At 49.8% G+C, this 21,342-nt stretch overlaps 1 protein-coding gene across 1 annotated transcript; it reads right to left on the bottom strand.

The window, feature by feature from the left end:
• Positions 1-599: 599 nt before the first annotated feature.
• cgna (cingulin a) lies at positions 600-21,010 on the bottom strand. Its single transcript, XM_084472233.1, is given in 21 exon segments — positions 600-2,438; positions 3,214-3,377; positions 3,737-3,845; positions 4,731-4,849; positions 6,122-6,295; positions 6,968-7,129; positions 7,749-7,919; positions 9,098-9,346; positions 9,577-9,798; positions 9,898-10,110; positions 10,771-10,891; positions 11,484-11,632; positions 11,918-12,130; positions 14,088-14,193; positions 14,942-15,063; positions 15,830-15,887; positions 15,889-15,923; positions 16,013-16,082; positions 16,243-16,334; positions 16,455-17,445; positions 20,865-21,010. Coding segments are annotated over 21 exon segments (3,687 nt in total). The 5' UTR covers positions 20,870-21,010; the 3' UTR covers positions 600-2,296.
• Between the last annotated feature and the right edge of the window lie 332 nt (positions 21,011-21,342).

Genomic DNA, 21,342 nt, shown 5'->3' with positions numbered 1-21,342 from the left:
GGATGGATTAGTGCAGGGACCAGGGACCAGGGAGGCGTGTGCCCAGCGCCCCAACGCTGAGGGCCCCGATGCACCAAGGCCTCAGGCCTGAGGGCCCATAGGCTCTCAGAACCACAGACATATTTATTGTTTCATTCAAAATAAATGCAAGAATTTGGCAATTCTGTATGAAATACGTGCTACTCCCACCTTTTCATTCAGTAAATCCACCTCAACTCACTCCGGTTGTTAAATCAAGAGGTTGAGTTCAGTCATTTTACTCTTCCTTTAAACACCTGGGCGAAGGCACAAACCAGGAGTAACTTTGACAATGTAAACCAGACTGCGTTGTTGCTGTTAAGACCTGTAATCGAGATGGTGTACTGTAAACTGTTTTAAACCAATGGTAGCATTATGTAATGCGAACACTTTAAGTTTCCACACCAATGATTATTGTGGGATTACAAAATGTGCTACCTTGCTATCAACATTAGCAAAGCATACTAACGTTTTTTGCTTTATACCTGTTCCTGTAACAATTGTAGGCTATGTGTTAAGTGCAATCTGAGAAAGCTACAGATGAAGCTTTGTTGAGATGTAAAGGAACTTTCTGCTTACACTTACATGTACAATTTTATTGGGGCCAATACAAAACAAGAGTAGTATACAGTATAAATTCACAGTGCAGAATCATTAAAGATACCATGTTCTAACCACTAAACATTTCAATAATTTGAAGTGCTATCGACAGTTTAAAGAGACAGATCTGCATGGCAGTTCAAATAATTGCATTAATAACTACTGATTTCTCAAAATGTTTTCAAAAATATTAAAGTTTACAAATAGTTTCAAGGTTGACTAAATTACTCATTCTTTAAAAAGAAAACCGATACTCAGAGGTTAGATTACAAAAGGGAATGCATAGAAGTTGTGCAGTTTTATCTAGCTTTCTATGTACAGAGAAAATGTCTCGCCCATAACTGCTCCCAAATAGATTAACTCAGTCACACACATTTTTAGTCATTGCATTCAAACAGGCACATTTTCTCACTCGAGATATTCATTTAAATATCTTCTCTTAAAATGTGTTCATTTACACAGGAAGATTTATCCTAACAAGAAGTTTTGGACCGTACCTGGAAAATAGTTTCCACTCTTACCCTGTCCACTCCTGGAATTTAACCTTATATTTAAAAAAATAGTCCTATTATTCACAGGGATTCAGACCTCAAACTGCCCGCCACCTTGGTACAGGCATTAAGCAGTATCTATACAAGGCTAATACTACATTAAATTGCTGGTGTATTTCCCTTTATAGCTAGCCTACACAACAGTGAAAACTAGATCATAAAACACAATTGGTAAAGAAGAGAACACTTTATAGGAACATTTTCAACAGTGAAATCATAAGATATGGTTGATGAAATAGTAGCCATCTCATCACGAGGCTTTGGCCCATTGGCCAGGAACAGCTTGTCCCATCCTTGTACAAACTGTTTGTCCAAAAGACACTTGTGGTAATAATAAACATTTTAACACACATTTGGTCCATGTGGCTCCAATGCAAAACTAACTATAATCCAACATTGATTATTATGCATAATGTCATACAGGCTCAACAAAACAATCAATAAAACAATTAGGTGTGCATATATGAACTGTGAGTTGAGGCGAGTGCTGTAGGAATCACACACTGGAAATACAAGGGAACTCTGAAGGAAAGGACCTAAAGGTTTTTACATTATTCAATCCAAATCAATCGGAAGTGAAAGTACCAAGAACCAAGAGCACAGTCCTGATTTCAAATGAGGCATTAGGCTCAGTATTATTACATAAATACAGATGACATACTTTTTATCAGTGTCTTCATTGACCCATCCTAGAATGTACCGCTCCCTGCCTTATTGTCATCTGGCTGACGCCTCCAGCAGGCCTGTGTACCCATAATGTCAGGCCAAAGAGAAAGCCACAACACTTTAATTTTCAAACTGAAATCATTAGGCACACAATGTGGCTCTGTAGAAAAAGTCCACATATAGTGCCCCTTCAGCCAAAGACCCCCCCCCCCCCCCCCACAGGAAACACAGGAAAACCCTCCACGTCCTGCGCTTCCTCCAATTCACCTCGAGGCCTTTTAATAGCCAGTCTACTGGACTAATCTCTATATTGATTCAACCCCCCCCCCCCCCCCTACACTATAGCCATTGCATTTCAGCCAATCCAGCTGAACTCCCCCGCCCCCCCCCCACCACTGTGGTATCCCCTTGGAGACCCAGCTCCCCGTCTCCCTGCCCTGGGGGCCCAGGGGCCCCGGGGCCTAGCAGGAGCTGGTCTGCAGGTTGCTCTCGGTGAGGTAGGAGGTGATGCCAGAGGGGTCGTACAGGCTGTCGTCGTCGTCGTCCTCTGAGCTGAGCGCGGAGGAGTCCAGGGCCTGGCGTCTCACCGCCTGGCTCTTCCTCCTGCAGCAAACATTTACAGCTTACATTTAGGGGATTTTGTCCAATTTTTATCCAATTTTTTTCTTTTCCATTTTATCCAAAATTTTCCATTTTATCCTTTTATCCAAAGCGACTTGCAACCATTCATTCACACACCGACGGCAGAGTTCACCACGCCGGGCACCGGCCATTTCATCGCGAGCAGTCAGGGTGAGGCGTCTCGCTCAGGGACACCTCAACAAATCAGCTAAGAGGAGCCGGGGATCGAACTAGCAACCTTCCGGTTACCAGCCAACCCGCTCCACCTCCTGAGCTACTGCCGCCCCAAAGGGCCCGCCATGTCACCGCCTGTTGCACTCCTTTCATTTCATTCAGACTACTATTGCTTCATCATTTTTATGTTTTGTTCATTTGAGCGCTGTATTGGTTTTGTTGTTGCTGCTGCCTTTTTAATCTCCTCACTTTTATTTTCATGTGAAGCACTGTAAGAAATATGCTACATGGATAACGTTTGGCCTAAGTACATATACAGTAGGCCTGTTTTAGAAGATTCTCTTCCCATAGTCTCCCTGCACTTCCAGGAAGTTTGATGGAAGTGTGCCCCCTGTTGACCATACTACAAACACGCAGACACACTCTGTTGGCACCATGGTTGAGTTTGGTTCTGGTCCATGGTAATTAAAATAAATACCGTTTACAGAAGCCTTCTCAGCACTAGGAGACGGTTGTTTTGCTTTTGACGACCACAGTGGCCTGCTGGTCTCTCTCACACACACACACACACACACACACTGACTTGAGCTCTGTCTCCAGCGCTGTGATGCGGGTCTGCAGCGCGTCCTTCTGCTCCACCTGCTCCTCCATCTCCCGCTGGGCCTTCCTCCTCAGCCCGTCCACGCGCTCCACCTCCGTCTCCCCCTCGTCCACCTGCCTCTTCAGGGCCTTCACCCGCAGGGTGAGCTGCAACGCAAACCACCCTCCTCAGCCCACTGCCCGCCGGCCAGGGCCCATGATGCAGCCCACAGGCCTCTCCCCAAGAGGCCTCTCCCTCCCCTAAGACGTCTCCAAGTTATTCCCTGGAGTGGGAGGGGAGCCCGTGCCAAAGGGCATAGCTAGAGGCGAGCTGCGTGGTAAGGTAGGCCAGTACGGACGGAGTGTTGGGACGTCATTAGCTGAGCTCTAAAACTAACGGGATTTTTTGTATTCATCCTGCATGTTGCGTGTACATGTCTGTGTGTAAGGCTTCAGGGGCTCAGAGTGAGTGAGTGAGTGAGTGAGTGAGTATGTGTGTGTGTGTGTGTGTGTGTGTGTGTGTGTACCTGGTCTCTCTGATCAGTGTGCTGCTGTCTCTCCTCGTCCTGGGTCATGCTGAGCTCTTTCAGTTTCCTCTCAAGGCGACGCTGGGCCGCCACCATGGAGTTCTTCTCCCTGTGTTAGAGCAGAGCACTGGTCAGACTCTAACAGAGACGACCCAGGAGAGGATAGACAACCGCTCAAAACTACAGCTTTAGCTTATGTTTGAAACGACTGCTTTAACATCACCTTTAAAACGACTGCTTTAACATCACCTTTAAAACGACTGCTTTAAACATCACCTTTAAAACGACTGCTTTAACATCACCTTTAAAACGACTGCTTTAACATCACCTTTAAAACGACTGCTTTAACATCACCTTTAAGACGACTGCTTTAACATCACCTTTAAAACGACTGCTTTAACATCACCTTTAAAACGACTGCTTTAACATCACCTTTAAAACGACTGCTTTAACATCATCTTTGTCTAAGAAGTTCTCTCTATTTCAAACAAGTGGACCAGACCCGGACAGACAGAGGACGATGAAGGCTTGGATTCCGGAAAAAACAGACTAGACGCCACCCCCTCCGTTTTCCCCTTTGCGGTTTAAATGAAGACACACTTGAACTAACGTCCTTGTGGAACTGTTTGCTGTTTCCTTATAGTTTGTGTAGTCAACCGACACACAGTTATACTTCACATTGGTGCCATCATGACCCATCTCCTTCATCTGCTTCACAGCTTAGCAGACCTCAGAGTCCGCGGTCTCTTTCTGGGCACATGACTCTTGGGCACGTCCTCTTGTGTTTTTTTTTTATCTCTCATGGATGGGAGCTTTCATCCTTTTCCTGCGAGCTGTTTTTCCTACGCCCAGGATGCTTCCTCACCTAGTCGCTCGTCACACTACGTCACCTGACTTCCTAAAGCATTTCTGTCAGAAGCTCAAGAAGGCTAACTTCTCTGGAAGTAAAATAGAGGCTTTAATGTTGCATTGTGGGAGGTGTAGTGCGGCCCACCTGTCCTCAGCGCGGAGGCGTTCCTCCAGCTCCTGCACTTTGAGCTCCAGCTGAGAGACTCCTGCTGAGGAGCGAGATTGGCCCTCCATGTCCGCCAGGCGGCTCCTCAGCTCCTTCAGCTGTGTGTTGGTGTTTGGTTAGTGCTTTGAACAGCTTGACATTTGTTATAGGTCAATGAAGATTGCACATGTTGATTGCAAATGTTCAAGTTTAATGACCACCAAGACACCGAATGTAGGCCTAGAGTCTCGTTATTATAGCTCAACAAAGGTAGTACACAGGAACAGCATGTTTAGGCATAATCTGACGATGGCAGATCTACTAACTGTGCGTTCACACACACAAACACGACGGGGCGACACAACCGCGTACAAAGTCAACGTAGAGACGCGTATCAGGCGACATTTGTCGCTAGAAAAACCTGCGGCAAGATTTGACTTGTGGAGCGGCATGAACGCCCTGTCACGGGCGAGCGCGTTCATGAGGATTTGCAGCGTGACACTTTTGCTCGAGTTGAAATATTTGAACTTTGCCCTGACATTCGCGTGGTTGCGTGATTGCGTGTGCCAATCAGCGTTCACTCCCTGAGTGACGTAACGTAACAGTCCGGAGTGAACCGCAGCATGGAGGAGAAGAGAGGAGAGTGATTGTTGCCGTTTGCGACTCCCGGAGCTCTATATATAATATTATATGATATTGTACCATATAATATTAAATGTCTATATAATATAATATATAACATCACGGCCAAAAGCTGTGTGCGCCTCCGGATGATATTATGAATAGACTGCGTCGGGTTCTCCGACGTCTCTGGTACTTCCACAACAACTCAACTTCCTCATACACGCGCGACTATATTTGCGTGATAAAACTTGCACAAATAACTACAGCGACGGATTATGACTTGTCATGCGACAAAACTCAGGCGACACCGCAACCAGGCGACAAATGTGTCTTTTGTTGTGAACACACAGTAAGTCATTAATGATGACAGGGGAGTGTGGAGGCTCAATTAGGCCTCAGCCTACTTGGAGCCCTCACTGTCTCCTTGTTATGTTAACTGCAGCTATTAACCACACACAACAATATCTGAACTACAACGTTTCTCATTCGTTTTTCTCATGAATTGTTTTAGTCTTTGAGGAGCCCCTATCTTACTACTAGGTGTGTGTGATCCATCTCCCACTTGGGATGTCTCCAAGTCACAGGGCTGGGCAGATCTAGAGACAGCTTGCTGTGGCTGGTCTCACTCACACTTGGTAGTAAAATAGGAGCCCATGAAATGATCTCGCTGTAGATGGAGCTACAACGCCGTAGAGGCTGCTAATGGCAGAACCAACACAGTGCAGCTTTAAAGGACCGAGAGGAACCCATTGACGTGACGTGCGTACGTGTCTCTCCATGGCGGTCTTGTCCAGCTCCAGGTCCTGCTTGGAGGACCTCTCCTGCAGCAGCTCCGAGCGCAGCGTGTCGATCTGGTCGCGGCTGCGGTTCACCCGGTCCATGAGCATCTCGCCGTTGCCCTTCTCCTCCTCCAGCTCCAGCTCCAGCCGCTTCAGCTTATCCTGCAGCACGCAGACGAGCAGCCGCCAAGATATAGGACCACAGCGGCCATAGAACACATGACAACCACCAAGATATAGGACCACAGCGGAACACATGACAACCACCAAGATATAGGACCACAGCGGAACACATGACAACCACCAAGATATAGGACCACAGCGGAACGCATGACAACCACCAAGATATAGGACCACAGCGGAACACATGACAACACATGACTAATAAATAATCTATTATTACTACTAATAACTGCAGGACATTTGAGCAGTTTGTATCTCGTCTTCAGATTGTTCTCTGCAGAGAACAATAACATATACAAATAAAAAATAGGAATAAAAAATAGAAATAACTTCATAAAACATGAACTAGAATAAACTAATACAAATGTCTAAAACATCAATCCTATCAATAATACTAATACTATTGATCAATAACACTAATACTATTGATCAATAACACTAATACTATTGATCAATAACACTAATCTATTGATCAATAACACTAATACTATTGATCAATAACACTAATCTATTGATCAATAACACTAATACTATTGATCAATAACACTAATCTATTGATCAATAACACTAATACTATTGATCAATAACACTAATCTACTGATCAATAACACTAATCTACTGATCAATAACACTATTGATCGGTGAGCCCACCTCCAGCAGCCGGCCCTCGCGGCTCTTCTCGCTGTGGCTGTTCTTGCTGTTCTCCAGCTCGGCCTCCAGGTGGCGCAGTCGGTTGGTGAGCAGCTCGCGGTCCAGCTGGTGGTTGTCCCGCTCCTCACACGCCAGCAGCAGCTCCTTCTTCTGCCGCGACATCTACATGCGCGCACACGCACACACACACACACACACACACACACACACACACACACACACACACACACACACACACACACACACACACACACACACACACAAGACATCCTTTTGCTATTGGTTGTATTTCGAGCTTAATTTCCTTAAACCCTAGTAAATGCTTCTCCGTAACCATAATACACAATATAAACCCTCTACATTGAATTGTATCAACACTTCTCCTCTGAAAATGTTTCAGGCACAGATGTAACTCTGTGCCTGAAACATTTTGTTTTGTGGTTTTCTTATCACTGAACTTTCGTCTCGTACCCATCTTGGTACATTGTAAGCGTTACTTGCAATGCTTGCAATGCTATGCTTAATGTCATTAATTCAGGTAGCATAGATTGATTACAACATCGCTAACCACAATGGTAACTAGATATGCAAAAAATCAACACCTCCCCGAAAGTCTCTTCTCTGGTCTAGTTTCTCTTTACCATGTGGGCGCCTCTCTGCCAAAGGTCTACTTGTTATTTGATCACATGTTGACCATGTGGATGATACTTTGTCTAAGAAGGAACAATGACAAACACTACAATAACAGCACTGAAAAACACACAGGAGTACAGAGACGCACCTCCTCCTCCAGCCTCCTCAGACTGGCCTGGCTCCTTTCCAGATCAGCCTGAGCATCGTTGCCGTGGCGATGGGCCTCTTGAGTCTCCTTGCGCGTCTTCTCCCGCTGCTCCTCCAGCTGAGCCCGCAGACTCTGCACCTCCTCTCTGGAGGAGCCCTGCAGCGACTCATGCTGACAGAGGGAGTCAGAGGGAGTCAGAGGGAGACAGAGGGAGGGAGAGGGAGACAGAGGGAGACAGAGGGAGGGAGAGGGAGGGAGAGGGAGACAGAGGGAGTCAGAGGGAGTCAGAGGGAGTCAGAGGGAGGGAGAGGGAGACAGAGGGAGACAGAGGGAGGGAGAGGGAGACAGAGGGAGACAGAGGGAGACAGAGGGAGGGAGAGGGAGAGGGAGACAGAGGGAGGGAGAGGGAGACAGAGGGAGGGAGAGGGAGACAGAGGGAGGGAGAGGGAGGGAGAGGGAGGGAGAAGGAGACAGAAGGAGGGAGAGGGAGACAGAGGGAGGGAGAGGGAGACAGAGGGAGAGAGAGGGAGACAGAGGGAGGGAGAGGGAGGGAGAAGGAGACAGAAGGAGGGAGAGGGAGACAGAGGGAGGGAGAGGGAGACAGAGGGAGGGAGAGGGAGAGGGAGACAGAGGGAGGGAGAGGGAGACAGAGGGAGGGAGACAGAAGGAGGGAGAGGGAGACAGAGGGAGGGAGAGGGAGACAGAGGGAGGGAGAGGGAGACAGAGGGGAGTCAGAGTGAGGGAGAGGGAGTCAGAGGGAGACAGAGGGAGGGAGAGGGAGGGAGAGGGAGGGAGAGGGAAGGAGAGGGAGAGGGAGAGGGAGTCAGAGGGAGGGAGTCAGAGGGAGACAGAGGGAGGGAGTCAGAGGGAGACAGAGGGAGGGAGAGGGAGTCAGAGGGAGACAGAGGGAGAGGGAGTCAGAGAGAGGGAGGGAGACAGAGGGAGGGAGAGGGAGGGAGGGAGAGGGAGACAGAGGGAGTCAGAGAGAGGGAGTCAGAGGGAGGGGGGAGTCAGAGGGAGACAGAGGGAGTCAGAGAGAGACAGAGGGAGGGAGAGGGAGAGGGAGTCAGAGAGGGGGAGTCAGAGGGAGGGGGGAGTCAGAGGGAGACAGAGGGAGTCAGAGAGAGACAGAGGGAGGGAGAGGGAGAGGGAGTCAGAGAGGGGGAGTCAGAGGGAGAGGGGGAGTCAGAGAGAGGGGGGAGTCAGAGGGAGGGAGGGAGAGGGAGACAGAGGGAGTCACAGGGAGTGGGAAGAGACGAGAACCAGAGGGGAATTAGGAATTATCTATTAAGTATTTTAATAATCCAGCCTTCAATCCCAGCGCTCCACACAGCCCTCCCAGTCCGTACCTCCTTGAGGAGCTTCTCCAGAGCCTTCTCCTGCTGCAGCCGGGCCTCCTCCAGCTGGCCCTGGGCCTGAGCCAGCGCCTCCTTCTCCCTCTCCCGGCCCTCCAGGCCCTGCCGCAGCTCGTGGCTCTCCTGGCCCAGGCGGGAGGCTTTCCTCTTGGCCTCGTCCAGCTCTGACCTCAGCACCCTGATCTGGCTGTGGAGGGCCAGCTCCAGCTCAGAGCTCTCTGAGGTGCTGCTCTGCAGCTGGGCCTGACGGAGCCCCGCCCAGACACACAAACAAGGTTACAACCATTTCATCAACCCATCAGTCCCATGGCATTAGGATTTTTTTGCTGCAATAACTACTAGCGTTATTTACTTTATGAAAACATGCCCTGGAGGTAGGGTGTACAACCCCGTACCTTTGGCTGGGAGGCCCCTAGCCCAGTATGTATTATGTGTTACATGTGTGTGTGCATTAAGACCTTTTCTGTCCTCACCTCAAGGCGTACGATTTTATCTCTGATACGTGTGCTGGCTTCCTCCTGCTCCTTCTCCGAGTCTCTGAGATCGGCTAGTTCCGTCTGCGCTCTGCAAAGGCGGGTCTTGGTAGAATGTAGCTCCTCCTCGACCAATGAGAGCTTCTCCTGAAGGCGAGTCCCCTCCCCCTTGGCCTCTACGAGCTTCTGCTCCATCTCGGAGACGACCGAAGGGTCTGGGAGCTAAGCACACACACAAATGGATTCAATAGGTGTTTGTTTTTAAAATATATATCTTTATGATTAGGGTTGCATGAATGGTGGTGGTCTCTACATCCCAACCTTTTTGCTTTTTTGTTGTTCCTTGGCAAACTCCTCTTTGGCCTTCTTCAATTGGTCCTTCAGCCTGTCAATCTCGTACTTGAGCTCGGCCTCCTGCTCCTGGTGGGCCTTTTTCAAGGAGATCACCTCCATCACCTTCCTGTCCACGTCGGTCCTGTGCTTCTCCACCTCTGACTGCACCTTCAGCAGGTTAGAACGGGAACTTGAGAGCTCCTGGAGAAAAATACACACGCACACTTTCTTAAGAAGGACAAAGATACACATAGTATGTATATATATATATATATATATATATATATATATATATATATATATATATATAGTTGTGTTAGTCTGTCAAAGTATCAAAGGTTTACAATGAACAGCGTCACTGTGAAGAAGCCTGAACCAAAATAAATAGTCTAAATAACCGTGACACCGCCGGCCCGCTGTTGATACACACTCTGGACCCCCGTGTCCTACAACTTGATGTGTCTTCTTTTAATTGAAACCCTTGAGAATGAGCGACATATAAGAAGGAAGGGTGGGTTAGAGGAGGGGCCCCTCAGTGAGGGTGTGTTAGAGGAGGGGCCCCTCAGTGAGGGTGTGTTAGAGGAGGGGCCCCTCAGTGAGGGTGTGTTAGAGGAGGGGCCCCTCAGTGAGGGTGTGTCAGAGGAGGGGCCCCTCAGTGAGGGTGTGTCAGAGGAGGGGCCCCTCAGTGAGGGTGTGTCAGAGGAGGGGCCCCTCAGTGAGGGTGTGTCAGAGGAGGGGCCCCTCAGTGAGGGTGTGTTAGAGGAGGGGCCCCTCAGTGAGGGTGTGTTAGAGGAGGGGCCCCTCAGTGAGGGTGTGTTAGAGGAGGGCCCCTTGCTGGGGGCCTCAGTGAGGGTGTCTCACCTTGCTGAGGGCCTCTGCGTGGCTGGGGTCAGGGATCTGCTGCTTCATGGAGCTCACCCGTCCCTGGAGCTCCTTCAGCTCCTCCTCAAACTCCTCCTTATCCAGACGCACCTTCAGCAGTCTGGACCGGTGCACACACACGCAGCGCGTCACAACACCGCCGCCTCCACAGTGTCACAACACCACCGCCTCCGCAGCGCGTCCCATTAAAAGGTGCTTGGCTTTGTTGAATCACAGCAGCTTGATTAAAGTTAGATGTGTCAGTAGGTTTTGTTTTTGTTGTTGTGATTTTTTTTCCAAATCAAATCAATCAGATCAGATCAGATCAGATCAATACTCTCATATCTAAATACACAAAACACACACACAACTACGAGACATCCACACTCTGCGTCATCCGTGTTTGTTTTCTACACCACAGATCTAAGTTAGGGGAGGGGCCGTCTCAGAACTACAATCACTGGACTAGGTCCACTAGAAGGTGAACACGGGGGGCTGCTCCCTAGTCGTTCTCACGGTGGCTGGGGGCTGCCTGGAGTCTCCCTGACGGACACGCCCGTCAGGGGCCGGACGAAAGAGAGAGAGAACAGATCAATCATGATAACCTTAGAATGCAACAGAGGAGAAGTGTGAAAACACAAGCTGCCGCAGTGCGGACACAAGACCCTTTAGTGTAGGGTACGTGGTACAGGGGGGGGGGGGGCTGCACTCACTCCTGCTTGGTGCTGCGCAGCTCGTCCTTGGTGGTGTGGAACTGCTCCATCCACTGGCCGCTCTCGTCCCGGCAGTCCTCCAGCTGCTGCTGAAGGGAGCGCACCGAGGAGTTGACCCGCAGCCGCTCCGCCTCGATGCCAGCCTGGGACTAACGGGGGGGGGCAGAGGTTAGGCTAGGTGTCCACGCCGCAGAACTTAGTTCCCAATTGTCGTCTCTCAGGTGAGATGTGTGCATCGCGGTCGCCTTGTGAGACATGGGACATGAGCACCGACCACCCAAACGCGTTCTGTTCTTCAGATGAATCCATTTGAATGAATATACGTTCACAGTTCGGCCCTTTCGGCCTTCCATATCCATACGCCTGTGTAGTGCGCGTGCGTGCGTGCGTGCGTGCGTGCGTGCGTGCGTGTGCGTGCGTGTGCGCGTGCGTACCTGGGACACCTGCTCCATGCTGCTGCGGAGCTTCTCCATGTCGGTGCTGTACTGCTCCCGCAGGCTCTCCACGTCGCGGTCGTGCGACGCCACCTCGTCCTTCAGCACGCCCTTCAGCGCCGTCAGCTCGCGCTCCCGCTGCCGCAGGCCCTCCTCCAGACGCTGCCGCAGCTGGGCGGCCTCCGCCAGCCGCGCCTGGAAGCCCGCCAGCTCCTACGGAGGAGACACGCCCCGCGCACCGTCCTCTTTCACGTACGTACGTCTGATTCCCTTTCCTGGTTGGGCCTCGCTCGTCATAAATTCTGTGACGCTGTGCAAACGCCATCAATTACCCCCCGATCACACGTCACAGCTCAGAGGGATTGCTTGGCACGCCTCGTCTGACAAGTAGCCAAGAGGAACTGGGTGTAATATAAAACACCACTTCATAAAGCCTCAAGCACAACAACGAGATGTACAGTCCAGCTGGGTGCCTCGTGGCTGGCCAGGCGTTACTCCTTGAGAAGGGAACGTTCAACAATGTGTATATTCATATTTGAATGGATTAATAGCTAGAAGAGTGACAGGTTTAAAGATTACAAAGTGACCAACGTTTTACCCAGACCCCTTAACCCAGACCTTAACCCAGACCCCTTTAACCAGACCCCTTAACCCAGACCCCTTAACCCAGACCTTAACCCAGACCCCACAGTGTAGGTCAGTGTAGGTCAGTGTGGGTCAGTGTGGATCAGTGTGGATCAGTGTGGGTCAGTGTGGGTCAGTGTGGGTCAGTGTGGGTCAGTGTAGGTCAGTGTGGGTGTGGGTCAGTGTAGGTCAGTGTAGGTCAGTGTAGGTCAGTGTGGGTCAGTGTGGGTCAGTGTAGGTCAGTGTGGGTCAGTGTAGGTCAGTGTAGGTCAGTGTGGGTCAGTGTGGGTCAGTGTAGGTCAGTGTGGGTGAGTGTAGGTCAGTGTAGGTCAGTGTGGGTCAGTGTGGGTCAGTGTGGGTCAGTGTAGGTCAGTGTGGGTGTGGGTCAGTGTAGGTCAGTGTGGGTGTAGGTCAGTGTGGGTGTGGGTCAGTGTGGGTCAGTGTAGGTCAGTGTAGGTCAGTGTGGGTCAGTGTAGGTCAGTGTAGGTCAGTGTAGGTCAGTGTGGGTGTGGGTCAGTGTAGGTCAGTGTGGGTCAGTGTGGGTCAGTGTAGGTCAGTGTGGGTGTGGGTCAGTGTGGGTCAGTGTAGGTCAGTGTAGGTCAGTGTGGGTCAGTGTAGGTCAGTGTAGGTCAGTGTAGGTCAGTGTGGGTGTGGGTCAGTGTAGGTCAGTGTAGGTCAGTGTGGGTCAGTGTAGGTCAGTGTAGGTCAGTGTAGGTCAGTGTGGGTCAGTGTGGGTGTGGGTCAGTGTGGGTGTGGGTCAGTGTAGGTCAGTGTGGGTCAGTGTGGGTGTGGGTCAGTGTAGGTCAGTGTGGGTCAGTGTAGGTCAGTGTAGGTCAGTGTGGGTGTGGGTCAGTGTGGGTGTGGGTCAGTGTAGGTCAGTGTGGGTCAGTGTGGGTCAGTGTAGGTCAGTGTGGGTGTGGGTCAGTGTAGGTCAGTGTGGGTCAGTGTGGGTCAGTGTAGGTCAGTGTGGGTGTGGGTCAGTGTAGGTCAGTGTGGGTCAGTGTAGGTCAGTGTAGGTCAGTGTAGGTCAGTGTGGGTGTGGGTCAGTGTGGGTGTGGGTCAGTGTGGGTGTGGGTCAGTGTAGGTCAGTGTAGGTCAGTGTAGGTCAGTGTGGGTCAGTGTAGGTCAGTGTGGGTGTGGGTCAGTGTAGGTCAGTGTGGGTGTGGGTCAGTGTAGGTCAGTGTAGGTCAGTGTGGGTGTGGGTCAGTGTAGGTCAGTGTAGGTCAGTGTAGGTCAGTGTGGGTCAGTGTAGGTCAGTGTGGGTCAGTGTAGGTCAGTGTGGGTGTGGGTCAGTGTAGGTCAGTGTAGGTCAGTGTAGGTCAGTGTGGGTCAGTGTAGGTCAGTGTGGGTCAGTGTAGGTCAGTGTAGGTCAGTGTAGGTCAGTGTGGGTGTGGGTCAGTGTGGGTGTGGGTCAGTGTAGGTCAGTGTAGGTCAGTGTAGGTCAGTGTGGGTCAGTGTAGGTCAGTGTGGGTGTGGGTCAGTGTAGGTCAGTGTAGGTCAGTGTAGGTCAGTGTGGGTGTGGGTCAGTGTAGGTCAGTGCCTGTACCGTCCTGCTGCTCTCCCTCAGCTCGTCTTGGAGCTCGGCCAGTTGGTCCTCCACATCCCTGACCCGCGTCTCGGCGTTCTCCCTCTCCATCCGCAGCTGAATCAGCCTGTTGGAGCAGAACAGGGAGCCTGCTTCAACCACACACACGAGGCACTGTGCTGGGGTGGTGAAGTGGCTCAGTCACTGCGGGGGGGGGATGGACACGGGGGGTGAGTGTTCAGCAGTGTGATAGCTTTGGTATTTGGGAACCTCGTGCCCCACACTCGAGCAGAGTTTCAACACCCAATCAAAGATTACATTCCAAAACAGTTTGTGGGAGCATGTGTTAAGAGTTCAGAACAAGTGTTGTTTAATGATGTTAGCATCGGCATCTAGCGTTGTTTACCCTTTTAGAAATCATGAAAAAATTAAAAACCATAGAAACAAATAATGAATGTAGAATGCATAACAAAAACCTTCATAGATGAATGAATATCATGTAGAAGTGTGTGTGTGTAGGTCCTCACTCAGCCTGTGTTAACTCCTTGTTCTTTAGTGTGTGTGTGTAGGTCCTCACTGTGTCTGTGTTAACTCCTTGTTCTTTAGTGTGTGTGTGTGTGTGTGTGTGTGTGTGTGTGTGTAGGTCCTCACTGTGTCTGTGTTAACTCCTTGTTCTTTAGTGTGTGTGTGTGTGTGTGTGTGTAGGTCCTCACTGTGTCTGTGTTAACTCCTTGTTCTTTAGTGTGTGTGTGTAGGTCCTCACTCAGCCTGTGTCTGTGTTAACTCCTTGTTCTTTAGTGTGTGTGTGTAGGTCCTCACTCAGCCTGTGTCTGTGTTAACTCCTTGTTCTTTAGTGTGTGTGTGTAGGTCCTCACTCAGCCTGTGTCTGTGTTAACTCCTTGTTCTTCCTGCCCAGCAGCTCCTGCAGGTGGATGTTCTCGTCCAGGGACGACTCCAGCTGCTCCCGGAGAGCAGGGTCCGGCCTGCCGCTGGAGCCCTGCACACACACACACACACACACACACACACACACACACACACACACACACACACACACACACACACACACACACACACACACACACACACACACACACACACACACACACACACACACACGTGAATAAATGCATAGCATTGTATGTACAAAAAACGTTGGTGAGTATTATATTTATATATACTTATCTATGTTATATATATTTTTTTAATCACCATAATACAAAAGGCCTGAGCGATGTGGGATTGTATTATGTGGCAGCAAGCTTCCAGAGGACTGGTGAGAAAATACATTTTGGGGATTAAGTTCTTATGGGGGCATTAGAGGTTAAGACTCCCTTAAACCAGCGTATAATGGGTCGTTATGAGAGAGATAAGATTAGTGTTAAGTTTGTCTGCGTGTTTGACAACCCCTGGCCTTTAGACCACTGGGATATTTTGGAGGCATTTTAAAACAACCTTTAGGCTCCTAAATCAGAATACTACAAAATGAGCGATAAAAGACGAGATGAGTAGCCACTGAATTCACCTCATGTTATTTATTCTGCTCAGGGTTCCTTCACACAACCCAAAGTGACCTAAAACAAAGTGTGTGCCTTCATCATTTTAAGAGTCTAGGAGCGGGAGGAGGAGGAGGAGGTGTTGGCCCCCCTCCAGCTGGAGGAGGCCCAGCAGGAGAAAGCTTTAGAGAACCAGGAGGTATGGACCAGGAGGTATGGACCAGGAGGTATGGACCTCTCCTCCTCCCCAGGCTCCTCTCCACCTACCCTCCTCTCCTCCTTCAGAGCGGCCTGCAGCTCCCCCAGGCTCCTCTCCAGCTCCCTTCTCTTTCCTCCACTGCGCACCGGACCCGTCCCTGGACTGGGAATCACAACGCATTAGCATAGAACCGTTACCACGGTTACAGTTAATACTGTGGTGGGCTGTGAGAGATAAGGAGAGGCATGTACCCTGAGGCTCTGGACCTTCTGGAATATGACCCTGACTTTCTGCTTGATGGCCGCCTCACTCTCACTGGTTCTAAGAGCGAGAGAGTGAGAGGGGGGAGACAACCACACAGGATCAGTTACAGTAATCGGAGCGTTAATAACTTATTGATCACACTAGGGTGAATCTAGGAACCCCTGCTCGGAAACCTGGGTCTCAGAAGAGGTGAGGGAATGTGGAAGGTGGTCCTTACCCGTCTCTCAGGATGCTGTACAGGGTCTGCATGAGCTGCTCCTCTTCCTCGTTCACCACCTGACCCTGGTCCAATAAAAGGTCAGGGGTCACCTTCAGGCAGAGACCTCAGTGTGTAATGATACTCGGGTTGCATTGGCATGAGATTCATATTTTTAGAACAGTAACAACTCATTGAATCGTTAACCAGCTTATACCAGAAGGTGATCTTACGTGTTTCTCTGTGTTCTGGACGGGAGCGGTGTTGTCCACAGCAAGTGGTCTCCCCGGTGGAGACCACTGATGAGGCCCACTGGAGGCGGAGCTCTGGTTCCGTCCCGGGCTGCTGTCGGTAGAGGAGGGCCTGGAGGAGTAGGGGTTGGGGGTGAGCACAGGGGAGGCCTCTCTGGGGTCTTCTGGTCGTGGAGAGTAGACCCTTTGTTGCTCTGTTCCACCACCACCACCTTCTCCTCCTCCTCCTCCTCCTCCTCCTCCTCCTCCTCCTCCGCCGCCATCAAACCTGTTGATCAGTCTGTTGACGGGGGTGGTCCGTCTCTGCCCCGAGTGGAGCTCTGTGTTCTGAGGGGGACGAGCAGCAGGAGGGGGGGGGTTGAGCCTGACCTGGCCCCCCCTCGTCCCGTCGAGGGAGCCGTTCTGATATCGCCCGTTCAGGTCCGCCTCCCTGGCGGCGCGCTCTCTCTCCTTGCCGACGACCAGCCCTCCATCAAGGTTGCCATAGCTACCCGACCTCCCGTCCCCCGGGGGCCGCAGCTGGAACTCCTCTCCTCCTCCTCCTCCTCCTCCTCCCCCTCCGGGCTCCTCCCCGTCCCGGTCCAGCAGCGAGCCGTGTGACTGGGCCCTGCGCAGCGCCCCCCCGCCTGCTCCGTACAGCACCTCCTCCTGCTGCTGCTCCCCCGCCTCCGCCTTCCCCCTGCGCCGCGGCAGGCTGCCGTAGCCAGGGGGGTAGTGCGTCTTCAGCTGCACGCCGTACGAGTCGCCCTTCTCCCCTCCGTCCTTGAGGACCACGTAGGGCTGGCCGGCGATGCCCTGCACCCGCACCGCCACCCCGTACTTGGAGGCGGGACGGGGCTTGGTCCTGGACGGCGCCGGGGGGGGCCCCGGGACCCCGCCGCCGCCGCCGCCGCGGGCGCCCTGGAGGTCCTTGATGAAGCGGATTTGGACCCCGTGGTCCAAGGGGGCCTGGCCGCCGGAGGACGTGCTCACGCTGAGGTCGGCGGGAATGCGTAGAAACAGGAGACCCCGAGTAAGTTTGTGGTGAAAAAAAGAACAGATGAGGTTGTATTCTATTCTTCTGCCAAAACATAAAGTGTGACCCCAATACATTGCTAAGGCTTTTGGTAGCAGTGGTTAACAGGGTTGAAACTATATTCTCGTTATCAAAGTGGGTCGAAATGATCACCAAGTTCAGATCAATGGAACACCAACACTGAGGTCAATGATGTGTTATTCATATTTTCTTTTACTTTTATTAATTAAAAGTTTATAATCAAGTGATTATCTAAAAGATCATCCACTATGAACCTTCTTGTGTTTGAAAGACTGGCAACAACCAAACCTTTAAGGCCTATAACCTCATCAGCTTTCTTACAATACTGAAAACAGTTTGGATGACTTGGTGCATGCAGTAAAGGATTGGGTGAATACAATAGTCCTTCAATTGGGTCATGGTAACCTCCTCGCCAATGGGAGCCACACTTTGAACAAACAGACTGGGGCATGGTTCTATAAGTTTCTGTCTCTCAGCTGCCTGCGTGGACTTTGTCCTCGGTGTGCGTATTCCGCCAGTGATTAACCCGAAACCACCCACACCCACATTTCCCCTCTTACAAATTCACCCACACCAGTGAGTAAGCCAGCCAATCCTCAACCGATAATACCAGTCTCGCTGCATGTGAACAACCACGCTACCCAACCCCACATCACGATTCATTAAGTGACACACTCTTCATTCCACTCCGTCCTTATACATTATCTTCACTCACTGATCTGATTGTTGCACAATGATAAAGTAGAAAAGTACTTCATCTCCACTACTACAGCTGGACACTTCCTGCAAAAAAACCTCTCCCTGATTCCTCCACTCCTTCCAGATACAGAGCGAGAGCGATAGCCAGAGCCAGTGCCAGAGCGAGAGAGCGCGCGAGAGAGAAGAAATGGGGGTGGAGATAGTAAGAATAAACAGCCAACATGTCTCTTATCAGGTAAAATTACCAAGGTCAGGCTTTGTATCTGTCATCGACCTCCCCTGCCAAATAGCTGGTGAATTCCCAATGGAACGGGCGTTTAGGTCGTTTGTTTCAGAATAACCAATACTTAAGTCTGACGCTCCGGACAACAGAGGGAAAATAGTTTATACTCCCACAACCACTGCAACCACTACCATCTTCATCATGGATCTAGCCTTATGAAGCAGAGGAAAAGGTCATAAGGGGAGGAAGAGCATATATTAAGGTTGGACTCGGCTTGACTTCCAGGGAAACACAATAAAACACAATAAAACACTTGTGGCTTGCAATTAGATTAAGGTGTGTGCCATGTATGAAATAACTGATTACATACAAAAGGTTACGCTGAATGGATGACTTTTAACAAAGCCTGTTCTGTTTGTGTGGGTGTTTACGGTCAGTTTAAGGGGACAAAGACGTGGGTCTGAAGAGCCCTAATGATCTGAGGTCCTATGGGAGCTGTAGAGGAACCACTCAGCCAGTTTGTTTAGTTGGCCATGAAGTCTGCAGGTCAAGTGTTTACGTCACACACTCCAGTGCGATTACCAAGGGCATTCCATGAGAGAAAGGGGCAGAAGATAAGGGCGGGGGTATTAAGTGTGGATCTAAACAGCATGCTTTCTTAGGGTAAACCAGGGGAACAGCCACAAGGGTGGGAGCAAGGGGCAAAGCATGGTCAGATGGTTTAAAGGCACTAATGACATAGCAGAAGATATGATGTAAAACCGAAATAGCTGAATATGCAAATCATTTCAGATTGACACATTTATCATCACTGGCAATGGGACTAGTCAAAATGTTGTTTCTTTCAAACAATCGTTCCATCACACACTCTTGGTCCCTCCCTTAATGGTTATTGTGTCATTGTCATGGCATCAGAGAAGTAAACAGGTCAGGGACCTGATGGGCGTGGAATGAGGGGGACCCATCCCATTGTTCCAGAGATATGGGGCAGAAAACCAGGGCAGCAATTTTGAGAATGTGCACCCTCATTCACCACAAACCTCCTGCTAATAACCATAACCTACAGACCACACTGTCAGTCTGTCCACAGCCTCTATCATTCCCTTCTACCAGGCCCCTCTATGCTACGAGCGTCTCCACTCTTCAGCACACCCTTATCAGTCTGGTCTGACTGGACATGTCTCGCTATGTCTCGCTTAAATACACATCCTGCTTCAATACCAAACCAGGTATCATCAAGTATATTCCCAACCGGGCAGTTCTTACCTGACCAGAGGCAGCAGGGACCAACGGTTTACTATAACTTACTGTTAGTAAGGATTTATTGTTTTGCAACTCGTGCATCACTTGGTGTTAACCAAGGTAGCCGCTGCAGTTCATTCAGGTACTGTATGTGTGGTTCACTCACAGGCACCTTACGATCATCTGCTCCCTTTTAATATTTCTCTATAGTTCAATTTACTGACAGTAAACTTATTTAAGAAAACGGAAACCAAGATTAGAAGACGAGACAGCAACAGCAAAATTGTATGAGTCATGACAGCAATGACTCTTTTTTTAGAGTATCACTGAGCCAAAACAAATATAATTATGTTTCTTTTGACAAAATAAATCCGAAACGTTTTTACACTAATAGAAACACGTAACATAGGCTTACCTATGGCTTTTTTTTTTTTACATTGCATTCCTGGCTTTGAGCAGAGCCCTTCTCTCTTTCAGTCCTCACTGTTCATCACGGTTTCCAAACTAGTTACTGCTCCTCTTTCCCATTCAGACAAGCAGCACCATTCTTCCCTCTCTGAATAGCCAGAGTGGGATAAGTGTAACACTGAGTTAGTGTTACATCAATAACAATATATAAGGATCTCTCAACTATGACCATCCTACTTCGTGCACTTGTTTCCACTGAGTCATATTTGCATGGAGGATATTCCACTAAATAATCTGCAGTAGTAGGCCACACACTAACGTTACGTCTTGTTATTTTCTAACTATTGTACAGCCCGGGTAGTCCTGAATCGCTTAGTGTAGGCTACGTCTAACTGCCTCAGCAGGGTACACATTTATCCGAAACAAAATAATCCATCATCTTAATTGAATACTACTCTGTGAGTAACGTTCATAAATCCCTCTCGTTAACAAATAAACATTGATATAAGCCGCAGTCCGCAGGACCGTCCTACCAACTAACGAGACCTGTTGTCTGAGGAGAGCTACAAACCCAATCTATAGTTCATCAACATGTAGGGAAACCAACCTCAACACTTAGATGCAAAGTCATCAGCAGGTGGGATAAAGTTAACGATTAGTCTTAAAGTGCATTGACACAACACTAAGCGCTACAGCGAGAGGAGCGGATCGCGTTGCACTGACAGTCTGCAGGCTGGCCTGCGTCTGGTCTCAGCAGTCTGGCACCAAAAGTTACCAAACATACCTCATGTTGTGAGAATCCTTCAGTGGTGGCTTGTGATGGCTTTGATTCGTTACTCCACTTGTACCGATGTACTTTTCGACAGCTCAGCTATGGATCGTATAGCCATCAAATTGCATCAACAGCAGTGAAACAGCAACACCCTCATATCAAACCAGCCACACAAGTTCATCATGGGACGGGAGCAACCTGTTACCTTTGTCCTCTGGCGCGCCGCACCGCCCAGCGCCGCCCGACGCGGTACGCTGATTGGTTCGTCGTGTCGTCATGGGCGGTGCCTTAAGAGCACCCTTTGTTAGGATTGGTGGAGCTCGCATGTCAGTCAACAATTGATCTATCTACATTTGCTGAAGATTTTTGGAAGACGTCAAGAACTATCTTTAAAACTATATTTTAGAAATATATGCAAGTATTTTTGTTTTACTTCAAATAAATAACCTTGATGACGTTTTAGAGTCAGCGGTCACAATCACGTCGACTG

Source organism: Micromesistius poutassou, assembly GCF_964030765.1.
Source record: "Micromesistius poutassou genome assembly, chromosome: 8".
Lineage (NCBI taxonomy): Eukaryota > Metazoa > Chordata > Actinopteri > Gadiformes > Gadidae > Micromesistius > Micromesistius poutassou.
Note: the sequence above shows the minus strand (reverse complement) of the source record. Positions and strands in the feature narration are given on the sequence as shown.